Source organism: Theobroma cacao, chromosome 2 (assembly GCF_053813885.1).
Source record: "Theobroma cacao isolate CCN51 chromosome 2, ASM5381388v1, whole genome shotgun sequence".
Lineage (NCBI taxonomy): Eukaryota > Viridiplantae > Streptophyta > Magnoliopsida > Malvales > Malvaceae > Theobroma > Theobroma cacao.
In genome coordinates this window covers 8172169-8193751 of record NC_142640.1, presented here as the reverse complement: position 1 = coordinate 8193751, position 21583 = coordinate 8172169, and the positions used below count along the sequence as shown (strand labels likewise).

The 21583-nt window shown below is 34.5% G+C and overlaps 5 protein-coding genes and 1 non-coding gene across 7 annotated transcripts; 5 read left to right on the top strand and 1 right to left on the bottom strand.

Annotated features, from left to right (window-relative positions):
* Positions 1-2514: 2514 nt before the first annotated feature.
* On the top strand, positions 2515-3464 carry LOC18608427 (D111/G-patch domain-containing protein). Its single transcript, XM_018115825.2, has 4 exons — positions 2515-2727; positions 2834-2887; positions 3005-3109; positions 3198-3464. The coding sequence occupies exons 1-4, from the start codon at positions 2662-2664 to the stop codon at positions 3327-3329; spliced, it is 357 nt and encodes a 118-aa protein (XP_017971314.1). The 5' UTR covers positions 2515-2661; the 3' UTR covers positions 3330-3464.
* Positions 3465-3637: 173 nt separating this feature from the next.
* LOC18608426 (polygalacturonase inhibitor (DUF639)) lies at positions 3638-9542 on the bottom strand. Its single transcript, XM_018115756.2, has 10 exons — positions 9180-9542; positions 8665-8899; positions 8386-8469; positions 8044-8213; positions 7444-7583; positions 6755-6929; positions 6089-6665; positions 5609-5721; positions 5048-5291; positions 3638-4230 (listed from the first exon to the last, which is right to left on the bottom strand). The coding sequence occupies exons 1-10, from the start codon at positions 9344-9346 to the stop codon at positions 4006-4008; spliced, it is 2130 nt and encodes a 709-aa protein (XP_017971245.1). The 5' UTR covers positions 9347-9542; the 3' UTR covers positions 3638-4005.
* A 1127-nt stretch (positions 9543-10669) lies between these two features.
* Positions 10670-12530, top strand: MIA40 (Cox19-like CHCH family protein). Its single transcript, XM_018115823.2, has 4 exons — positions 10670-10917; positions 11162-11193; positions 11289-11414; positions 12153-12530. Exons 1-4 carry the CDS (start codon positions 10806-10808, stop codon positions 12336-12338), a joined length of 456 nt encoding a protein of 151 aa, XP_017971312.1. The 5' UTR covers positions 10670-10805; the 3' UTR covers positions 12339-12530.
* A 1579-nt stretch (positions 12531-14109) lies between these two features.
* LOC18608424 (ribosomal RNA small subunit methyltransferase J) lies at positions 14110-17421 on the top strand. Its single transcript, XM_007043117.3, has 6 exons — positions 14110-14695; positions 14821-14919; positions 15449-15626; positions 15938-16035; positions 16703-16764; positions 16952-17421. Exons 1-6 carry the CDS (start codon positions 14210-14212, stop codon positions 17073-17075), a joined length of 1047 nt encoding a protein of 348 aa, XP_007043179.2. The 5' UTR covers positions 14110-14209; the 3' UTR covers positions 17076-17421.
* LOC148763976 (small nucleolar RNA snoR104) lies at positions 14986-15102 on the top strand. The gene has a single exon (XR_016024938.1). It is a non-coding gene; the product is annotated as a small nucleolar RNA snoR104 (small nucleolar RNA).
* Positions 17422-17750: 329 nt separating the features above from the next.
* On the top strand, positions 17751-21467 carry LOC18608423 (Radical SAM superfamily protein). Of its 2 annotated transcripts, XM_018115790.2 has the most exons (8): positions 17751-17894; positions 18140-18436; positions 18528-18691; positions 18895-18985; positions 19098-19255; positions 20094-20265; positions 20733-20843; positions 21183-21467. In XM_018115790.2, the coding sequence occupies exons 2-8, from the start codon at positions 18230-18232 to the stop codon at positions 21267-21269; spliced, it is 990 nt and encodes a 329-aa protein (XP_017971279.2). In that variant the 5' UTR covers positions 17751-17894; positions 18140-18229; the 3' UTR covers positions 21270-21467. The 2 variants fall into 2 exon arrangements, with proteins under 2 accessions (XP_017971279.2, XP_007043176.3); XM_007043114.3 differs by lacking the exon at positions 17751-17894 and having other exon boundaries at positions 17901-18436.
* The last annotated feature ends 116 nt before the right edge of the window (positions 21468-21583 follow it).

Below are 21583 nucleotides of genomic sequence, written 5' to 3'. Positions count from 1 at the left end.
ATAATCCTTTTTCATGACTAATTTTTATAACAGATAAAATATTATTTTATTCTAAGACTCGCCACTTGTCTCCTTGGAACCCAAAATATCTTATTATGCCCCGATTAACTTCTGAATCACTTTTTATCTCACTAATTCGTCCTCAATAAAAATATTATTATTTTATTATTATTTTCTAGCGTGCAAGATATTTTATTTTAAAATATCTTTTTCACCTGTCTCCATTCTATGACACTTAAATCAACATCTATTGACCCTTTATCTTGTTGATAAGGTCATATTGACTTCTCTACAAAGGTACGGGGTGTCACACAAGTGTAGGAAAATTATTTGGATGATTTGTATTTTTTTTTAAAGAATTTGTTAATCACTTTCAACTAACTCATACTTTAATCAAATCTGAAAAAAAAAATTAATGTAGTCAACATCCAATATTCTTATTTTATTTCTATTTAAACTTAGAATACTAAATATAAAAGTCTAATGCATAAAACATAAATAGTTAAATACGATATACAAGATTACTAATTTATTTTTATATAATTAGTATTGTTTAAAAACTATATATTTAAGATAACTTTCTTTCAATTAAATATAAAATGTAAAGCACATAAAAAGATATACTCGAGCTAATTTCGTCTTACATAATTAGGATTAATAAAAAAATGATACATTAATAAAATGTTAAGTAACAATGCAATACTACAACTTATATTTGAAAACTATATAATAATTTATCAATTTTAAAAAATAAAATTTATAAAAAATAAAATCCACATACTAAAAAAAAAACAAGGTAAGTAGAAAATAGAGCTTATATATGACATAACAAAAAAGAAAGAAAAAGAATATGATTGATAGTTCATAGAAATTTGAGAATGAAAATTAATAAAAACTTAAAATATATGTGCAAATAAAATAAAAAAAATAAATATAAATATAAATATAAATCGAAAGAAAAAATAAAAAAACTTTAAAATTGAGTGAGACATGTGAAATTATTTTGTTATTCTTTTATTTATTTTAATTATTAAATAAAAAATTATCTTAAAAAATTATGTAAAAATATATAAAAAAATTTAGAAATTTTATTTGATAAAAAAATTTAAAAATTTTAAAGGGCCACGGCCCATCACTAAAGGAGGCTCCACCCTACATTAAATTAGATTAGAGTCAAGATTGAAGGAGTTGTTAGCTTATAAATAACTAATTGCACGTTTGATATGGGGAATAGCTATGCTATTCGCCCCCTATTCTTAGTCCTTTCCCGTACTTTTGTTTGGTTTAAAATTGAGACACGAAATAACAATTCTACAAAAATAAAAATTTCATAAAATGGGTTAAAAGACAGCTTTAGCTATTTCCTTCTCTCTTTCCCTCTCCCGATAATATCTATTCCATGAGACATGAAATAGCTGTCAAATATGTAATGACTAAAATGCTTCTTATTACTTAAAAATATTACAATCTTAGACTTATAAATACTTTTTTTCTTCTCATTTTCCCTCCTTCTTTCTCTTTCTTCTCACGTTCTTTCCTCTCTCATTCTCTCTTTAACTGGCACTCAACACCAGAGATGATGTTGGTGGCGACAACGACGACAGCGACAGCGACCAAATATGATCGAAAAGCGTCGATCTAGTCCTTTTCGACAAGATTCAACTGAGATCTAACCAGATTTGACACTCAACGGCCAGATCTGATCGCAAAAAGCACCGGATCTTGTGCTTCCTGACCAGATCCCATGATTGGATCTGACACTCCATGGCCAGATTCAGTCACGAGAAAACGTCGATCTTGCACCGTAGTGGCTATATCCGGCCACATGGTGTGCCAGTTAGGCGTTTTATTACACCGGTCGCTTTTTCGACGACTGGCCCATGAAGAAGAAAAAAGGAAAAAGGAAAAAAATATAATAAAAAATTATTTGTAAAATTTAAAATATTAATATTTTATATATAATTTAAATATTATTAATATTAATATAATTAAAATATTAAAATATTAAATATTTTAAACTATTAATGTTTGATTTATTAAATCATTAATATATTAAATTTTTAATAAATAAAAAATAAAAATTATTAATATTTTAATAACCATAAATATTAAATTATTAATAAAATATTATTAATTAAAATTTAATAATTAAATTATATTAAAATATTGATATTAAAAATTATAAATTATTAATATTTTAATTAATTATAAATTATTAATATTTAAAAAATAAAAATAAATAATTATATATATAATAAAATATATTTTTACCTTTTTATTTTTTATTTCTTTCTTATTTTAAAATTATTGATACCAATTAAATACTATAATAAATCATAATAATTATTTCTACTCTATTTTATTTATCATACTAAATTACTTAATATTTATTTTATTTTATACATATCTCATTTTATTTTTACGTAATAATTATTTTATTTTATTTTTTTTTATTTTGCGAACCAGACCATAAGAGACTGAAATAATTTGTTATTCTCCCTAAATATAATATTTCTTAAGAAGTTTGGTTTCGACGCTGAATATTCTTTTCTTCTTCTTCGTAATCCTGCGCAATTCTCGACCTCGAAAACAATTGAGAAAAAGAAGGATAGAAGGGAGAGAGCCGATTCTCTAATTTTACTGGTTTCGAGAAGGAAAGTGATGGGAGAGGCTGTGGGTTCAAGCGGTTCAACAACCGCCATTGGCTCCTCCAACATTGGCTTCCAGGTACTCTATCAATCTCTCTCTTCTCAATGAAAAGTAAGGGTTTTTCAAGAACTTATTTCTCGCTACGACCGTGTTTTAATGTTTATTGAATTCGTTATTTTGGCAGCTATTAAAGAAGCACGGGTGGAAAGAAGGCACCGGTCTTGGTATTTCTGAACAGGTTTGAATTTGATTAACTTTCTAACTCTTCTTCGTAATTCTAAGAAGAAATAGTAAATTTTTCATGTCCCCTTCGGAAATATTTTCCATCTGATTGTTTTTATTTTATGTGATTTAGGGCAGATTGGAGCCTGTTCAAGCATATGTGAAGAACAATAAACGAGGTCTGGGAGCAGAGAAGAAGAGAAAGACACCAAAGCCTATCGATCATCCTGATTCTGAGGTGACTCTGTTTCCGTGGCTCTGAATGTTTATATTGTGGGTTTTGCTGTTTGGTTCTGATGCCCTTGCTCCACTGCTATAAATTTCAGGAACAGGTACCTTTAAAGAAGACCAAGGCTGTTTCCAAGAGGATGCGGAAGATGCAAGAACGAGAGAAGCATCTGCAAGAAAAGGAATTTGAGCGGGCTTTCTTTAGGGAGTTTTGGCCAGATAATGTGTGACTTGTTATTCCATTTTTCTCTTCTTTGAAAGGCTGTCTTTAGAATCTGTATAGGCTGTTTGAATCTATTTACTCTAGTTCTTGGAAGAGCTGATTATAAAATGTACAAGGTTGGCAGGTTTACTGGCCTTTCTTACATTGTCTTTGTTGCCAGGTAACAAATGAAATGTGAAGAAGATTTTGTCTAAGAATGAAATTAGAGTGACAGTCTCTCTCCAAATACTCCACCATTGCCTCAGCAATGGCAAAAGAAGAGAGTTAATAAATGAAGGAGCAAAAGATTAGACCATGAATATATACGTGTACACATTATGGCAGAAACATATGCATTCATTTCAACCACAAAGGGAATCATTCCTCTTATAACAAAAGTAAGATCTTTCACTTTGCCACTCAAGGAACTGTCTCTGAACATGCTTAGATTGATGTTGATTCCATTGAAGATTTGCCAAAAGATGAACCCATAGTTGAAGCTAAATTCCTAATGGATGCAGTTGTGTCATAGGTCCAAGGCTAGACAAGTATAAAGGAATTAGGGTAGGGTTCATTTGTAGCAGAGATCCACCTCAAGTACCATAGACATACACATGCATGCTGCCGATGGAGAAAAATTAAGAAGGAATGAGATATATTTAGTCCTTAACAATTTACAATCTGAGTGTTGTTCATAGCATTTATCATTTCTTTTTCTTGTCATCAGCTCTAATGAGCTGAACAGGTGCTGCTGGTATCCTAAACCACCATTCCCTAAGCCTTCGCATCCATCTGTCACTGCTTTCTCTCCTATATGGCAGCTCCCTCGTAAAAGCCTCTAGGAATACAAACAATACCAGGTATCTCAAAGGGACAAAAGCTAGCACTACAGCCATGAGAACCAATAAGAGAGCAACCCTGTCAGTGGCCTGGCAGACAGATAACAGATGAAGAATAGAAAACATTGTCAGGAGCTGGAGAAAATTCATCAATTATTTTAGAAAATTAACAAAGTGACATTCAATTTGTTTAGGGAACCAATTAAGTATATACTATCATTCTACATTTTCATACGAAATGAATTCAGGAAAGAACAAGACTTTCTTATTTCAGTTTGACTTGAGCTTCACTTCTCAGCTATTATTCATGAAAGTATTCTGGTCATTTTCCTTGATTTTCCATAATGTCATCATTTATCCATGTCTCAACAGTTAACAAGGGTTGAATATACTCATTCAAGTAAGTTCTGTCCCAGTTATGTCAACCAACAGGGCAAGATTTTCTAGAGCACATGCAGCACACAAGGCTTTCAAAATTAGAACTTCATGAAGAAGACTTGAAATCCTACAATGTCCTTTTTTCTGTTATGTTCAAAAGAAAGAAAAAACACTAAAATGCCTAACAAAAAAAACTTCACCCCAAACCCTCCTCTTTATTTGAAACCTTTCTGTAGAACCAAGCGAATAAATAAGCTACTAATTGATTCAATTACCAGCAGCAAAATGATGCTAGTAAAACAAGAAATGTATCAATGTTAATATACAAAATGAAGATATAAGTGAAAACTCAGAAATTGGATTACGTTTTCATTTTACCCTTTTTAAGTTCAATGTGGTGGGTGATGGGAAAACTTGCACTAACTTACTTTATTGACATTGCGTTCTACTTACATATTATGGGAAATAGGTATTTAGCATATTTTAGTTTTTTTTTTTTATCTGAATCAAGTATAGCTGGTACAAGCACCTGTGGTAAGACAGCAAATAAGAGAGCCCTTATCTTGAGGAGAATAACATTCCCAGTTTGGATTAGTGCTTCAAGTTGAGATATGGCTTCTTGTAATGTCAGCAGCTGCTCAACTGCATTTCGATTTGGTGGAGGTGTTATTCTGAAGGCTTCTAAGGGCTTCCCTTTGTTAAAATGCCGGCGCCAGAGCATGATAATTGCAAAGAATACAAAGACAGATGCCAAGATGTACCTGATCCACCCCCTGCACATAATAATTAATGGATTGATTATGTCATTTGGTTTGTCTATGCAATCACAAAAAGCTAAATATTAACAATGTGAAAGAAAACAAAATAACCTACACCAAACTGAATGTACAGATTATATGCAGAAAATTCAGGAAATGATCAGCTAAGCCATCCATTAATATAAATATTTTCCTGACCAGTTGGCAATTCATATACCATAAATATTTTCATTTACATGTTTCAACTTTCAGGACATACGGAAGGGGAATATGTATACTATTCTTAATGTATTGAAGCAAAGTATGCAGAAGACCAGCCAGAGACAAGTTACCTTATAATTGCACAGCAGGTCAACATCAGGAAGATGGTAGACTTCAAAGGGTCTTTCCAAGCAGCCAGAAGCTCAAGACGAGTCGCTAATCCAATGACAGGAAAGAGTAGTTCCTACAAATTAGGAAAAAGAAAAAAGAAAAAATTGTCATCTTTTGATAACCTACTGCAATGATTCTAAAAGGTTTTGACGCGCAGTTGAGGTAGTATAACAAAAGGCTTGGCAGCTGTCCAGTATCTAATTGAACACTTAGGTTGTTTATAGGAGCATGACAAAACTAACTTTCTCTAAATCAACTACGGGGATCTAAATTTGCTTTTCAAAAAAAAAAAAAAAACTATGGAGATCTAAATGAACCAAAATTTCTGATGACAACTTCTACTGAACAAATTAATTAATAAATTCATTAAAATGGCCAATCATATGATAGTTGTCCTGGCCTGAAACCAAATCTAATAGATGGAGATTGTTCTAACCAACCTTCATTACGGCAAAATTTGTATCAATCCCTTCTACCTTCACTTGGTCCACCGTTGCCTGTGCAGCTTCAGCCCTACCTGTGTCAGATATAGATTGCTTCACTGCTATCTCTAAGGGATTTGTCTCCCCAACACAGAAATCTCCAACTATTAATGCTTCTCCATCCAGCATTGCATCCTTCTGTAGAATGAATCCAAGTTGACTAAGTGCCAAAAGTGAAACAGGAGATGAAGTTGGCAGCTGTTTGACATTGCGTGGGGAAGCATCGGCACTTAAAAGTGCCAAACGACTAGAAAGAGTTTCCAAAATCACATCACCTCCAGGAAGGCTCTCAGCTAAGTTAAAACTAAGTAAGGTTTTATACTGCGATGCAAAGAACTGAAAAGCTTCTCTCACTGCACTATAGCGCAAGATGCCTAATATAGCCCTTGCAAGTACTTCTGACTGCTGAGTCTCTTTGAAGTTGTTTTTTCTCACAAACCTGTGTGCATGCAGGATCTCCAGAGAAATATCCAACCAATAGTCCCGACGAGAATTGCCTTTAAATTCAGGAAACTCAAAATAGACAGGCTCTGTTCTGTAAATAGATTTTAAAATTCCAAATAAATATCAGAAAAGTTATATGACTTATATAATTCTAAATTACTGTTTTGACAGATAACTTACACAGTTGATTTGTACATAACAGCTTTATCGAATAGACGAGCACCCAGTGGCCCAGTCAATTCAGGTTTTATGACCTGCTTCAGGTCTGTTTCCAGATCATATCTCACAGCTTTGTCATATACACCAACTCCCAAAGACTCAAAGTACAGAGCAAAGTTGGTTAGAGTGAGCCGTCCTGCATAAATAGAAATTCAACACGCATAAACAATCCAAAGATAATGCAAATTGAAACGAGTTGGTAGAGGCTTTTGATGAAGTATATGAATCAATGAAATCAGTGAAATTCTCAATCTAAAAATTATTTTTGTAGCATGATCGATTTGCATAGATTAGTTTTTTATGATACATGCACTTCAAATAAATGATACATGCGAATGTTTACAAACATTAATGACTTGTTATCAACACAAATACCAGTACCACTTGATGCATCCAAATATTAGACATGCAAATCCATCAATTGATAAAAATCAGTACCATTTGATACATTCATATTAAGATAACATTTTCTATTAACACAAATATGATATGGCCCAGCTTGATATCATACAAGGACCACTCAGAAGAGGGAAATTGGTTAACAGTCTTAACAACTAGTCAAATTTTACAAATCATATTGAATCTAAAATCTATATGCACTGCAAGGTTTACTTCATAATTTCTGGTCAATTTTCAAAACATTGACATACCTGGCCATGCTGAGATTCCAACATGTTGCAGAACTGGTTGAGTTGGAACTGCACCTTCAACATCTAAAATTATCTCCACCTCAGAAAGTGGAAGATTAGAAAGTGAGGATCCCAATGAATTTTTCGCGGCCTTAATAACCCTAGGGATAGGTAAAGAGCCATGATAAATAGATATCCTACCAGTTTCAACTAAGAAGTCAAAATAACCAACAAAAACACAAGACTAGAAAAGATATAGGCAGACATGTTTCTTCTTTTATCCAATATGATCATAGATGCCATGAGTGTCAAACCTAAACATTCTTCCTTAGAATAGATTAGCACTGAGACTAAGTAATTAATTATAAAGAAAAGTTATTACAGCTCAACTCAAGAAAGTTTCAAACCTTGATCACCTTAGCTTTCCTGATCCATTTCTTTAGAAGTTTAAAATGATTCAAATAAATAGTAAACAATGTAATAGTATTAAAAGACAAGGATCTGTAAGTGTTAAGTCCATCATTCCCCATATTGTATACTTCAAGTGACTTGGCACAACAATTAAATAACGGAAAGCATTAAAGTTCACAAAATTGAAAGAAAACAACAATTCATTCATACTTGTCAAGGCTTCGGAGGTATTTGTCATATACAAGAAAGTGAAGCCGGTGGCCTGAAGAGTTTGTCAATGCATCAAAAAGATTGTGGACAGTTATTATATCTGCAACAGCAGCACAGACAGGAGCTATTCGTGCAAAAGCCTCTTGTCCAACAGTTTTCTTGTCATCAACCTGTTGGAAAGTAAAGAACGAATTTTGAATACCAGTGGTCACTTAATCATCGTCCCAGGTAACTAAGAGGCTGAAGAATTACCAATCCAGGAAGAATGCAAATCCAAACAATATACTGCCAGGCAGTTCCAGTCTACAACCTAATTATGCAAATGAAATTAGTAAAACGAACCTGAACAGCCATATTCATGGAACTTGAATAAAACAGTGACCCGCCTTCATCATCTTCTACTTCCCCACTGGTGGATGAAGTTTCCTGCGACAGAAGAGAAGTTCAGAAAACATTGAATCTCATCCCATCCCAACCCACCACACACCCCCCCCCCAAAAAAAAAAAAAAAAAAGAACGTCGTACTCAAAGCTTTAATCAAAATATAAGCAAAAGACGTGTGACAAACAACACTAATGCATCTTACAAAGATCAATAGGAAGCAAAACTTGAGCCTCTTACTTTGACTCGTCCTTCACACTCAACACAGGGGGCCTCCCATGCAAGCATCATCTCATATGTTAATCGACGGAACTCTGGGTCACTCAAATAATCTGGATTTCTACTCACTTTATGCAGTGTTTGGTATGAGCAAAACTCTAAAAAGTTCCTAGCATACGTGAAAAGCTGTTTAACACTCTCTGGAAGCTCTATGTCGAAACGATGCTGTAATTCTTCAGTAGGAATTTTAAGAATCCTGCAACGGTAGATAAAATGCACGTTTGGATATAAAATTAACAATCCTTTCGCATAATTGGATATTAACATGTAGTTAACAAAATGCATGATTTTTCTTTTATTATAAAACAATTGTGTTAAAACTGGTATTACATTTTAAGCATTTTGAATGGATTTGAAGCCCTAATTAACATTTTTTATCTGACTTGGAGTAAAAAAGGTGTGATTTAAACAAATGAAAATGTATTGTATTCCACAGAAACGAACAACGTTTAGTGAAAGAAAGGCGGAGAGAGTACTTGGAACAGCGAGATACGACGGAATTGGCGAGAGGAGAGAGCTGAGGGATGGTTCTCGGAGAGCTTTCCGGGGATTCTTCATCGTTGGATGATGACTTCTTCCTCTGAAAAAGGGATTTCAATGTGCTCTGATTGTTTCTCATGAAATTCTCCCACATTCCCTCCATTTTCCTTTTTCTCTTTTCCTTTCCGATATCACGTCAATCGGAAATTAATTCAGCCTGATGAGTAAATGGGGCATTTCTCAAGATTTTAAACTAGGAAAACGAAAGATCGATTGCGAAGCATTTTCTTTGGTATGCTCTTTCGGCCTTGTTCCAGCGCCCTTCACCTCCTTTGGCTCCTTTCTCTCGTGGCAGTTAGTTAACTACTTATCTAATTTGCAAATTTGTCCCCCTTTTTTTTTATTTATACTTTTAAATGAAAATTCTTAAATTGAAATTAAAATTTCGAATAATATGAGGTTTTTATATGAAAAGTATGATAAGGATATTGGGCCCTATCCAACCTAGGCTGGGCCGATGTGGGCCTCCAATGCAGCTAGTATTATTATTGTGTTATCAATTTCACGTCGTTAAGAAATAAAGTAGGTTTTGAATTTATAAATAAAATATTTTTTAATTTAATAAACATATTTTTTATTAAAAATGTTAACTCAGTGATGAGTGAAATTAAAATCTTTTCGATTCACGTCCCATAATTGAAAAAGATAAAACGTCACTGATCTTTCATTATTAAGTGATGTGATAGATCTTAAATTTATAAGTAAGATTTTCCTTCACTAAATAAATATGTAATTTGGATTGAAAATATGAGCTTATAAGAATTGCTTATTGATATTCAGCAATAACACAATTTTTCTTTCCATCAAAATTCTTCTCTATGTATATAATATGAATAATTTCAAGAAAAATCTTCACACTTTCTTAGAAAAGGTATGTGATTGTATTTTTAAATTCTTTTTACATGAGATGCAATACTTGATTTCAATTATAATTATTAACTTGTACATGTAATTACATTTAAAAATAATGTGAGATGAATTTTAGAAAATGAGATAGTACATGTTGTAGATTTTTTAATTAGTTCCCAGTTGATAAAAGTTATTATTTTTTTTAAGCTCGTTACATCTCATTCAAATTTATGTTAGAGTTCTTAATTGTATTTTTTGGAAATAGGATTATCTTTCAATTTTTTTATAAGATATTGGTTAATTCAAAATATTCATATACCAAAGATGATATTTAAATTTAAAACATATAAATTAAAATCTTATCAAATGTGAGCTTGATTTAGTGTTATGTTGGATTTGTTCAGTTATATTAATTTATCTATTTAATAATTTTTTGTGAGATATTGTACTTAATTATGATTATTATAATTATTAATTTGTACATGTAATTTTTTGAATGAGATAGTATGCTCTGTAAAACATCTAGTTTATTTCATTTTATATATAAGAACTATTAAATAGATTCTTAAACAACATAAAAAAAAAAAAAACAAAATACCATAACAAAAAACCAAAAGCAAAATTGAAGTGAAGTCAAAGTCAAAGCAAAAGATCGCTACCAATGAAGGGACATGATCTTTGTATTGGGTAAAAGTGTCGAAAGGGAATGAAAAATGGGGGAGATGGGTCAAGTTCAAAGCGATGTAGCGGTGGCAGCTGCAATTGATGATCAAGCTCGAATCCAGCAGTCCTCCTCTCTCGCTTCCATGGATTCTCTTATTGCAGGTTGCTACTTCCCTTTTCCGTAATTTATATTTCTATTACTAATACTAATTGTCTGTTATTCCTTGTACGACGCGTGACCAATCATGAGTTTCGTTTGTTCGTGAAAATGTCTGAAAGAAGAGGAAAATAAAAACCTCAGTTCCAAAAGATTTTGGCTTAGTTTATGTTGTGCTCGTTTTGCCCTGCCATGTTAAGCCGTTTTTACTAGAATACTTGACAATACTATTGTCTCTTGCCTTTACAGAAGCTGCGGCTTTTGGCAATGATGAGAATCAGGTTGGTTCACTTTTGAAGGCTATAAGTTCCTCTTCTGTTTGTTTTTCTTTGGGGGGTCACCTAACATGTTGTAAAATTAAATGGGGTTTTTCCAGTCTCTTGATGCGCAGGCACAGAAAGCATTAGAATGCCCCTGTGTAGCTGAGCTGCGGAATGGAGCGTGCGGGGTTCAATTTACAGAGGCGTTCCTTTGTTTTCTCAAAAGTACCGTTGAAGAAAAGGTAATAAGTTAATAATTGTGAGTGATTCGAGCCCATTGCAGAGAAAATTGGCTTCTTTTATCATGTTGAACATTATTCTTATTAATCTAATCTGTCCTATGTGTATCCGTCGGCTTAAATTCAAAGCTGGTATGTCACTTCAATTGTTACAAAACAAAGAAATGAATTATAAAATGAACCTATTATTAACATCATGTTCCAAGTTGAAGCTGTGAATAGAGTAAATATATTGTATAGATAGTGAAGTCTCCGCATAGGTTTACAACTATTTTTGTTTCACTTCAGTGCAAGGCATGCGGTTGGTTTTATGTATTTGGCTGCGAATCTAAATGGTTCACAGATGAGCTTCCCTAACTGCTTAACCATTTTAAATATAACTCCAATATTTTCAATTCTTGTTGTATGTGACCATCTGTGGCGTTTGCTACCATTCTGAACTTATATCTGTAACCTTTTGGCAATTATATCTGGATGATGTCCACCCTTGAGCATGGGGTAATGTGGCTAAGGGTAGGCTCGACTTGTTGAGTAGGGGAGATAGATGCTGTCACATTTAGACAAGTTAATTCTATGATTGGAGCTTCTTGAAAATATTATAAGCTGAATGGTTTGCTTTTAAAAATTGTTCATACCAGAGCTTTGTTTGGCAAAGAGGATAATGCTTCAACATTCTGTCAGCTCTATCTTTGTAGAACTTCTGCATAGGCACTAATATATCGAAAAATTTTTCTTTCACAGGGTTCAGATTGTGTGCATCCATTCATAGCCTTGCAGAACTGTATCAAAGGTAACCCTGATGCATTTCCTAAAGACATTCTTGAAGAGAAAGACGGAGACAAGAAAGAAGAGGAGCCAACCCAAGAATACAGAATTTATCCTCCTATATGGCTCAAGGAATCTCAGAGCCCAAAACCAAAGCTTTAGGGCAAAATTTTAATTCCTTTTACATTTTTCATTGCCAATTCTGGTTAGAAGGAAAATACAATATTATATGCATAGGCTATTCTGATAGATAATTTTAGTATTTTAGTTTTCATCAATGATGATCATATTTGGGTGCCTGCATACATCTTTTCAAAATGATGTTATTCAAATAAAAAACAATTTTTGCTGCAATCTTTCGTATTCTTTCTTTTAATGAACCAAATGGAAGGAAGAACAGACACCTAAACACCATTGTGTGAATTGGAGGATGGCAAAAACAGACTAATGATAAATTTCTGTGCTGAAAGTGATGGGCTTGCTCTTTGGGATTGTCAGCTGATAAAAATTAAGGTGGTTGCATTAGTAAGCAAAGTGCGAGCAATTAATGTTCTGAATTGTCATCTCAGAATGTTATTTTTCTGGAACTTGAGCTGCAGAAGGCTGGAGCTAGTGAAATTGTATTTCAATTTAGAAAATTGAAGCAGTGTTCTGGGATTTGATCGCCCTGGTAGTCTTTGTTATTTACTGTTTTGCTTCATTTATTGTTCATAGAATATTTGAAAAGGTTGTACTTGTTTGGATTTTAAAATTTTATCAGCTGACTTATTAAGGCAGTTTATAATGTGGGTTTTTTTTTTAAAAAAAAAAAAAAAGGGGGGGGGGGGGGGGGGGGGGGGTCAATAATTTTATTCCTCCTGTCAAGTGGGCTTGTAAAATTCCCGAGTTCTTGCTTGGAGTAAAAGAAAAGAAATAAAAAAAAAATTAGCCTGCCCTTCCAATTCTTAATTCGTTTAGAATTAGGATTATGGTTTTCTCTTCTCTCATCTTAATTCGTTGAGAATTAGGATTATGATTTTCTCCGCTCTCTATATATAAAAGGGAGGCGTTGCCTTCTATGCATAACTCAATCAGCTTTTTGTTTTCAGTTTTCTTGACCCTTCTGCATTCTCGAAGTCGCCCTGGTAATCGTGCTGCAGCAACTCTAATCCTTTGTGAGCTCACTCAAACAATGTCGGCTTTCGGTTCACTGAGCCTTGCAATATGCCCTGATTACTTTGGGGATGAATTTGGTGTGCCTCTGCCACAGAGCTCGATGGTGAAAAACGAGGCAACAGAGTTGGGTAATTCAGGGGTAACAAAGGCAGTCCCCGACGACAAAAAGAACGGCTTCATCAACCGCCTGCAGATGGCACAAACAAGGGAGTCCAGACGTAGAGCACCGGCACTAGCACCAATCTTCGATGGACTACAATGCTTTGAAACTATTGTTATTAGTAATTAAAGTACTAGAACTAGTAATAGTAGTAATTTTCAGTGGATAATGTCAATTCTAGTAGATCAAGAAAAGTCTCAAAGAATCAATTTTTTAGATAGAATTTAAATTTATGTTAGAATTTTTTAATTATGTGTTCGAAAATGCTATGATTATATTTTAATTTTATTACAAGATATTTTTTTTTATATATTTCATTTTTTCTTTGTATGAATTCAAAAATTTTTGTTCGATTATCATCATTACTATTATTATTATCGTCAATCTACGATAAAGTTAATCTTATTGAAATTGTTGTCATGCAATTAAATTAAATTGTTATTAATTTATTATCATCATTAATTAATCTGGGCTTACTTAACATAGGGACTGCTTTAGTTTTATGGCAAAAAAATTAACAAAAAAAAGACATGGCGATTGGCGAGTGCTTACTTCGGTGGAAAGTTAAAGTTAAAGGAAGAAAAAAAAAATCCAAAAGATAAAAGAAAAAAAAAAATCCAAACAAAACAAAACCCATGCCGGGCCATTAGCCCTTTTGGACAGTGGAGCTTTGGCTCTGATTTAGCGGGTGTGCTGAAACGAAACTTCCATTTGCTCCATGGCGTTTCTTGCTTCTTCATCTACTACTTCTCATTCATTCACTTGTTCTTACTCTTCCTCCCAATTCCTCTCTCGACCCAAAATTGCCGGCCGTCCGTTTCGCTCCTCGTTCTTATCAATCCCTCATTTGATCCCAAGAAGACCCAATTTATCCCGTTCTATTACCGCTGCGGCGGCGAAGAGCGGCGGAAATGCGGTCCCATCAAAAAACCAAAGAGAAAACAAGAAAGAAGTAGTTGAGAAAGACACGGAAGAAGTGGAGGTGGACGTTGAGGAGGAATTGCCGTGGATTCAGGAGAAGGCATTGGACCTTGTTGAGTTCACTGGTTCTGTCACTCAAGCCATTCCTGGGCCCAGAGTTGGGACCAGCTCTTTGCCTTGGATTCTTGCTGTTCCTTTAGCTTATGCTGGTATCACTTTTGTCATTGCTTTTGTCAAGACTGTTAAGAAATTCACTTCTCCCAGGCACAAAAGAAAGAAATTGGTTAGTTCGACCATACTATTTGTACATTTTTTTGTGTTTTAATTTGTTAATTGGGTTGATGTAGTATTTGAAATCGATTTTACATATTTCTTAAATTGTTATACTAATAGGGGATGGTTTTTCAGGTTAATAAAAATGCAATGCTTTGCAAATCAATAGATGAGTTGTTTCAGCAAGGAAGTGATGCAATAGATCAATCAGCACTAAAGGGATTAGTTCAAAAGGTGAGACCCAATTCTGCAAATATCCAGCCAACCTATATGAACAGTGTCTTGCATGGAAGTAAAGAAGGGTAACGTCAAAATGCTGAGGTGTTACCTGTTCCAATCTTCCTATAGAAATTTCTCTAGTTCCTTGCTTGTAGTGCTTAAGTGAGTCCTGCAGGTCACATATCTCCAGAGACATGACTCCTAATGTTAGATCTAAAATTCCTTTTGAAGAGGGAAAAAAATAAGATCCATCTTCAAGCATACCATATATTATGCTGGAAATCCATACCAATGAATCGTTTAACATTTTTTTCATAAGAGTTTTCCTTTTGGAGAACATTTTATTAGCAAAAAATCATTACATTAGAAATCTTTTATTGAGCTTGGTTTTACCTCTCATGTATGGTTTTAGCAGCTTCTAGGAAATAATTGATATGCTGATCAAGATGTTTACACACACACTTATGCAAACATTTTGTTGTTATTTTCTTGCATACTATGCATGCCATTTGAGTTTTAATAGCAACTGCTAATCCATATCCAGACAGGTTTTAGCATGGAGGAGATTTTACGCAAGTACATTAGGTATTCATTGAATGAGAAACCATGGAGTGCAGATTTGGTTGCCAGCTTAATTCAGCTCAGGAAAGTTTCTATTCTGGATGATTCCCACGTTGCTGAAATTTTAAATGAAATCTCAAGACGGATTGTGCGTGAAAAAGGTAATTGTCAGCACTGCTGCTTCTCTTATTTGTGTGATCCTGGTATGGACCATGGCCTTTTGCCCAATATAATGATGATCTAATGATAATATGTGTCGTAATTTTCCTTTGTAAGTTTGGTAACCATGAGTGAAAATATAGGTGGTTTTGATGGTGATACATATTTTGGAAAATTCTGATTCAGAATGTCAACTTTGCTTTCATGTTGTTTTTAAATCTGCCTTATTGCAGTCTCTGTGAAATTTTACATGATTCATCATTCATGTTAAGAGTTTTGTATCTGATGCTGCTAAATTGTCTTTACTTTTCAGGCCCAGTTGTCATGGACATGTCAGGATTTACAGAAAAGGGATTTAAGAGAAAGCTTGCTGTGCAAGGCCTTTTTGGGAAGGTCTTGTATCTATCTGAGGTATGTTGTTAAACACACAGCTTCAGGTCCTCTTTCCTAATGCCATCATTTCTGCTGGATTTTGTCTGCATTTCTTAATGAAATAAATATATCATATACATATTTGATGTATATTATACTTGATTGTCCATAGGTAAAAGCCAGTGACATTTTTGAAATATTTTGGTGAACTATTAGTGGTTTTGCTGCTTTCTTGAAGATGTGCTGTTACTTGTGACAGTTGAATGATTTGCAAAGTATTATGGGCTTTATAATGGTGTCTGTTTTATTGTCTCTGAAATGATTTGGAACAAGGATGAATTGTTTTATATACTGAGAGCTACTATATGGATGTTCGTTTTGAAGTTTGACTAATTACTATTATTAAAGTCAAAATATGAGAAAAGAAAAACATGAATATGGAATGCATTAAGGAGAATGGATAAAAATTATCTTGCACCAAACAAGCACATGGCATTCTCGTTGTCAAATACCCTGGTTACAAGCCTCCACCAATCCATTAATTCTAGAATCTACTTTTTTTTTTCATCCTGAGTGACCATTTACTTGCCTCTTCTTTTGAGGCTTCGAAATGTATTTGCATGGTTAAAGCTAGGTTAACATGTGATTTCTTTTTCTTTATGCACGATATTAAATTGATTATGCTTTTGTTGAAATTTTGGACCAGTTGCCGGAGTTCTGTTCAAGGGATAGCTCCTTAATTGTCAAGGAAATATTTGGGGTTACAGAGTAAGACTTATCCATTTAACTTCCATTCTACATGTGATTCTTACTAAAATGATGGAAATAAATTGAAATACTAGCAGATGCCATGTTTCATATAGCTTTCCCTATTCCAACTTTCATGGCATACTCAAAACAAAAATCAAGACTCATACCCTGTATGAAATACCTAATCATTCTCTCTTTTTCTCAGCGAGGATGCAGACAAACTTAGGCTGCACACTTTCTCTGAAGCTGGGGATATGGATTCACTTGAGAAGATGGTTGACAGTTCAGATTCAGAAGATTCTAGTGAGCATTCATCTGATGCTGCTTGATTTCATAATGCCATTGCAATTAAAATGAATTTAGGTGCAAAGAAAAGTTTGAGGATGCCAGAGTTTGGTCCCTACCCAAAAATGTACCCAAAATTGATGTTCGTTAGCAATGTTGTTCCGGGTTATTTAAACTCTAAAATTTTGATGAGTTCATCCCTTATGTGGTAGGTCGTAAGCAATTTTTACACAATTCAAATGAACTTCAAACTTGTGTAAGAACTGTGATAGTTTTGTATCTTGAAATTGCTCGAGATGCACTTAGACGGTGTCATTTGGTTAGGAGTAGCATTTTATTCTGTATGTTAAAGCAAGCCAGGTTTATTTTATCAATGCGTTTTGTGCTGAATGCAATGATTCCGCTAGTGTAATTGTTTTGACTTTACATTTTTAATTAAAAGGACATACTTATTAGATAGAGGAAGATTTTTACTTATAAGACGTGATATTTTCTTTTATGCAACCAGAAATCGACTCATTTTACCCTTAGAGAAAGGGTTTGTCTTGGTTCGACCTTACTTTGTTCTTCCATCTTAATATCTCTAATGTCTCACATCAATCTCATAGAGAAAATTAAGAGTTGGTAAGTTCTGATATTATTTATCACGTATTGATATTTATAACTTAAAGATATTAAGATTTTTTTTATTTCTTATTAGTACGAGATCATGATATAATTCTCTTTGTTTTTCCTTTCTCACTGGCCCGAGGAAAGTGCAAACAATTCTTTAATTCATTTGGGTTCAGTGACAACAACAGGCCAACTACCAAGGTGAACCAAACTTAAACAGAAACCACGGAGACAAGACAAAACAAAGCAAGGTAACTTATGTTAGGCGGACAAAACAAAGCCCCCCAAAAGCAACGGCCTCCTGAAAAACAAAAATCTGGGATGCTCAACAATTAACACATTAACATCGGCTCACCTCCCTACTCTATTCCTCTTTCCATTTTCCAGTTTGGTGTTGTAAAAAAAAGTGAAAATGTCGGTATCAATGTCAAAACCTTCAATCTCAGCTTCAATCCCCATCCCAAAACCTTCTAAACCATCATGGTCGTATTCACAGGTGAAAATCCGGTGTGAATCTTCGGATTCAGCGTCGAAGATTGATGTCAAAAGACCACAACCCACTTCATTATCTGCGGCCGGGAAGCTGATGGAGTCGGACGCCAAAAACGGGCCATACCCAGGTGGGATGCCAAAGATGGGTCCCTTTACGGGCAGAGATCCTAACGTAAAGAAGCCGGAGTGGCTGAGGCAGAAAGCTCCTCAGGGGCAGAGGTTCGATGACGTTAAACAATCTCTCTCTCGGTTGAATCTCAATACTGTTTGTGAGGAAGCACAGTGCCCCAACATTGGAGAGGTATATTCTCTCTTCTCTTCTTCTTTTTTAACTTTTTTTTTTTGGCTAGTTAACTAAGAAGTATTTTTAAGTAATTAATTTTGCAAGACAGTGTTGGAATGGAGGTGGGGATGGCATTGCAACTGCGACAATAATGTTGCTTGGGGACACTTGCACACGGGGTTGTCGGTTTTGTGCTGTTAAAACCAGTAGGAACCCGGCACCGCCTGACCCCATGGAACCTGAAAATACAGCTAAGGCCATTGCGAGTTGGGGGTAGGCTTTATAAAAAATTTGCTGTCTTTTATTACTTGCCTTGTTAAGCTCCCATTATTTAAGAATGATTATGCTTTACTCAATTCTTTTACCCAGTGCTTAATGTTCCTACCACACACTGACACACATCTTCATCGTTTATCAATTCATCTAAAAAGAGTGCTATCTTCATAATTTTTGATTCAGTGCTGTTGTTTCTGCAGTGTGGATTATATTGTTCTGACTAGCGTAGATCGTGATGATTTACCTGATGGTGGAAGTGGACATTTTGCTCAGACGGTCCAAGTGATGAAGGTTGTATATCTACCTTGCTATAGCATTGAGCTGCATTTTTATTCTTAGGTTTTCTATGCATATCATAAAGGAAGAGTTTGGAATATAATGGGTTGTATATGACTACATACAGAAACTCAAGCCAGAGATCATGGTTGAGTGTTTAACTTCTGATTTCCGAGGTGATTTGAAAGCTGTAGACATTCTGGTACACTCAGGATTAGATGTCTTTGCTCACAACATTGAAACTGTGAAACGGCTCCAAAGAATTGTCAGGGATCCTCGGGCTGGGTAAGTCGTGCACTCATCTATGATGGTTGGACAGCATCATTCCACTTCAACTATGTAGGTGTTAGGGCATTGTCATAATTAAATAAGAAACAAAAATAGTTTAAATGAGCTATTTCACCTAGAAGTTAAGGTTTTAAAACAAAATAGTACTGTCGTATGCTGGTGTTGGTCCTTTAATTTTCTTGGTAGTCTCAAGCACTTGCAGATCTTGAGTACCACCCACAGCCCACTTCTGGAGCAATAGAGCTAATCTTGAAGAGGAACTAAATGCTGATGGGATTTATAAACTTGGATTCAATTTGGAGAGGAAGCTGATGTTCATACAGGGAGATATGGTCAATGTTCTGTTCACGGGGGGAAATGCTCCAATGCCAACAGTAGGCTTGTATTACAACATTTCTTGTGGGAAGATTCTAGATTCTTATATAGTCTCAACCATTTAAAGTTGTTGGAACACTACTTAACCCAAGAAATTAGTTGGTGCAACTTTGATGCTAGCCAGGGAGGATTTCATACATGCCATCTAGTTTGACCCAAGAACTTCCTAATTAGCATTTCTTGGGTCAGATAAGACAAATGCTTTGAATTTTTTCTGCTTTCCGTTTTCTTTTTCTTTTGCTTTTGTTCATAGCATAAATTACAATTACATTAGTGCTTTACTAAATTATGGAACTGTTACTTCAATTACACATTTAGCAATCAAATATTGAGGCAATATGATGGCTTCTAAAGTATTTAGAGCACAAGGCTTTGAACAGTTTGGAAGTCAGTTTTCTGAGAACCAAAATCATTGTGCTTGTACTTGCTAGTTAAGAGTCAACTTTGTTTAATTTTGCAGGTATGAGCAGAGCTTGTCAGTTCTAAGACATGCGAAGCTCAGCAAAGAAGGAATGATAACAAAATCTTCTATAATGCTTGGCCTTGGAGAAACTGATGATGAGTTAAAGGAAGCCCTAGCTGATTTAAGGGCTATAGATGTTGATATTCTCACACTTGGACAATATCTACAGGTAAATTTTACAAGCAAATATGTCTAGCGTAAGAAAATGCCCAAGCATGGGAACTTTGGCTGGAAGATAGATGGACCTAGTTAGCTTGAATCCTGCCTATATCAGACCTTAATTGCGGGTGATCTAGCAGTGTTTGGACATGATTAGTTGATACTAATTTTCGTGCTGTGCTAAAGATTGTTAACGATTAGTGGCTCCTGCTTTTCATATTCTTAAATTAGTTGATGTTTCTCTAGTGGCTCAAGTTGTGTCTTTGTTATTTAATCATCATTATCATCATGATGTTGCGAAAGACTGTTTAAGCTTACCACTGCTCCTGTGTTGACCAACCTACCTTAGTCGATATCCATAATAGCTGAAGTTGTCACTTCATAATTTATCAGTGTCAGACTATCAGCATTATAATCGTTGTAACTTATCTGAGAGTGAAACTTAGTATTAACTTAAATGCACTTGTGTTTCTGCAGCCTACACCACTCCATTTGACTGTCAAAGAATATGTTACACCTGAAAAGTTTGCTTTCTGGAAGGAATATGGGGAGTTGATCGGATTTCGTTATGTAGCCAGTGGGCCCTTGGTAATCTCTTTGTGATTCATTGCTATAGATGATGATTGTGCTAGCATATCATGGATTTCAAATCACCATTGAATGAACATAGAAAGGAACTTATACTTACCAGATTGAAGTAATCTGAGATTCCACTGTTCTAATCAAATCAATTTGAGTTTCTTCGAAATTGGCTACAGAATGAAGAGTCTGCTACCTGCCTACTGTGCATCACTTGTCGAGACATTGTTTCTTTTTTTGGGCCCCTAATTGTTATACTAACTTCTGCTTGAGTTCGTCCATCAAGACTCCCAATACTGCAAAATATGTTAAAAAGGAAAAATTCTTATATGCACTTCCCTGATGCAGGTTCGATCCTCATATAGGGCAGGGGAGCTCTTTGTTAAGACCATGGTGAAAGAAAGGGCGAACAACACTGCTGCTCCATCCAATTAACCTTTGGCCTTCGATTCCATCTTGATGGCTACCTGTGGTGATATGGCAAGAGCATCGGAAGCAATTGGTGTGGTGGTTCTAAACAGTGTAGGGCTATTGTTACAGATATAATCATTTTCTTCATCTGAAAATTTATTCATACAACAGTCTATTTGTTTGATATCTCATAAAGAGTTTTAGTTAGATTAATTTATTTTAGGATTTTAAGTTTTATACAGGAACTTTCAGCATATGCTAAAAGCTGAAAATGAGTTTACAGACGAAGATATTCAATCACTTTTACAAAGAATGGGGAGTAAAACCAACAGAAAAGG

Coding starts and splice junctions, on each gene's coding strand:
- LOC18608427 (XM_018115825.2), top strand. CDS start 2,662: ATGGGAGAGGCTGTGGGTTCAAGCGGTTCAACAACCGCCATTGGCTCC. Junction 2,728..2,833: donor CCTCCAACATTGGCTTCCAG/GTACTCTATCAA, acceptor TTATTTTGGCAG/CTATTAAAGAAGCACGGGTG. Junction 3,110..3,197: donor TCGATCATCCTGATTCTGAG/GTGACTCTGTTT, acceptor TATAAATTTCAG/GAACAGGTACCTTTAAAGAA.
- LOC18608426 (XM_018115756.2), bottom strand. CDS start 9,346: ATGGAGGGAATGTGGGAGAATTTCATGAGAAACAATCAGAGCACATTG. Junction 8,470..8,664: donor AGTGTGAAGGACGAGTCAAA/GTAAGAGGCTCA, acceptor CTTCTGTCGCAG/GAAACTTCATCCACCAGTGG. Junction 8,214..8,385: donor CCATGAATATGGCTGTTCAG/GTTCGTTTTACT, acceptor ACTTTCCAACAG/GTTGATGACAAGAAAACTGT.
- MIA40 (XM_018115823.2), top strand. CDS start 10,806: ATGGGGGAGATGGGTCAAGTTCAAAGCGATGTAGCGGTGGCAGCTGCA. Junction 11,194..11,288: donor TTGGCAATGATGAGAATCAG/GTTGGTTCACTT, acceptor GGGTTTTTCCAG/TCTCTTGATGCGCAGGCACA. Junction 11,415..12,152: donor AAAGTACCGTTGAAGAAAAG/GTAATAAGTTAA, acceptor TTTCTTTCACAG/GGTTCAGATTGTGTGCATCC.
- LOC18608424 (XM_007043117.3), top strand. CDS start 14,210: ATGGCGTTTCTTGCTTCTTCATCTACTACTTCTCATTCATTCACTTGT. Junction 14,920..15,448: donor TAAAGGGATTAGTTCAAAAG/GTGAGACCCAAT, acceptor ATCCATATCCAG/ACAGGTTTTAGCATGGAGGA. Junction 16,765..16,951: donor GAAATATTTGGGGTTACAGA/GTAAGACTTATC, acceptor TCTTTTTCTCAG/CGAGGATGCAGACAAACTTA.
- LOC18608423 (XM_007043114.3), top strand. CDS start 18,056: ATGTCGGTATCAATGTCAAAACCTTCAATCTCAGCTTCAATCCCCATC. Junction 18,692..18,894: donor AAGGCCATTGCGAGTTGGGG/GTAGGCTTTATA, acceptor TTGTTTCTGCAG/TGTGGATTATATTGTTCTGA. Junction 18,986..19,097: donor AGACGGTCCAAGTGATGAAG/GTTGTATATCTA, acceptor GACTACATACAG/AAACTCAAGCCAGAGATCAT.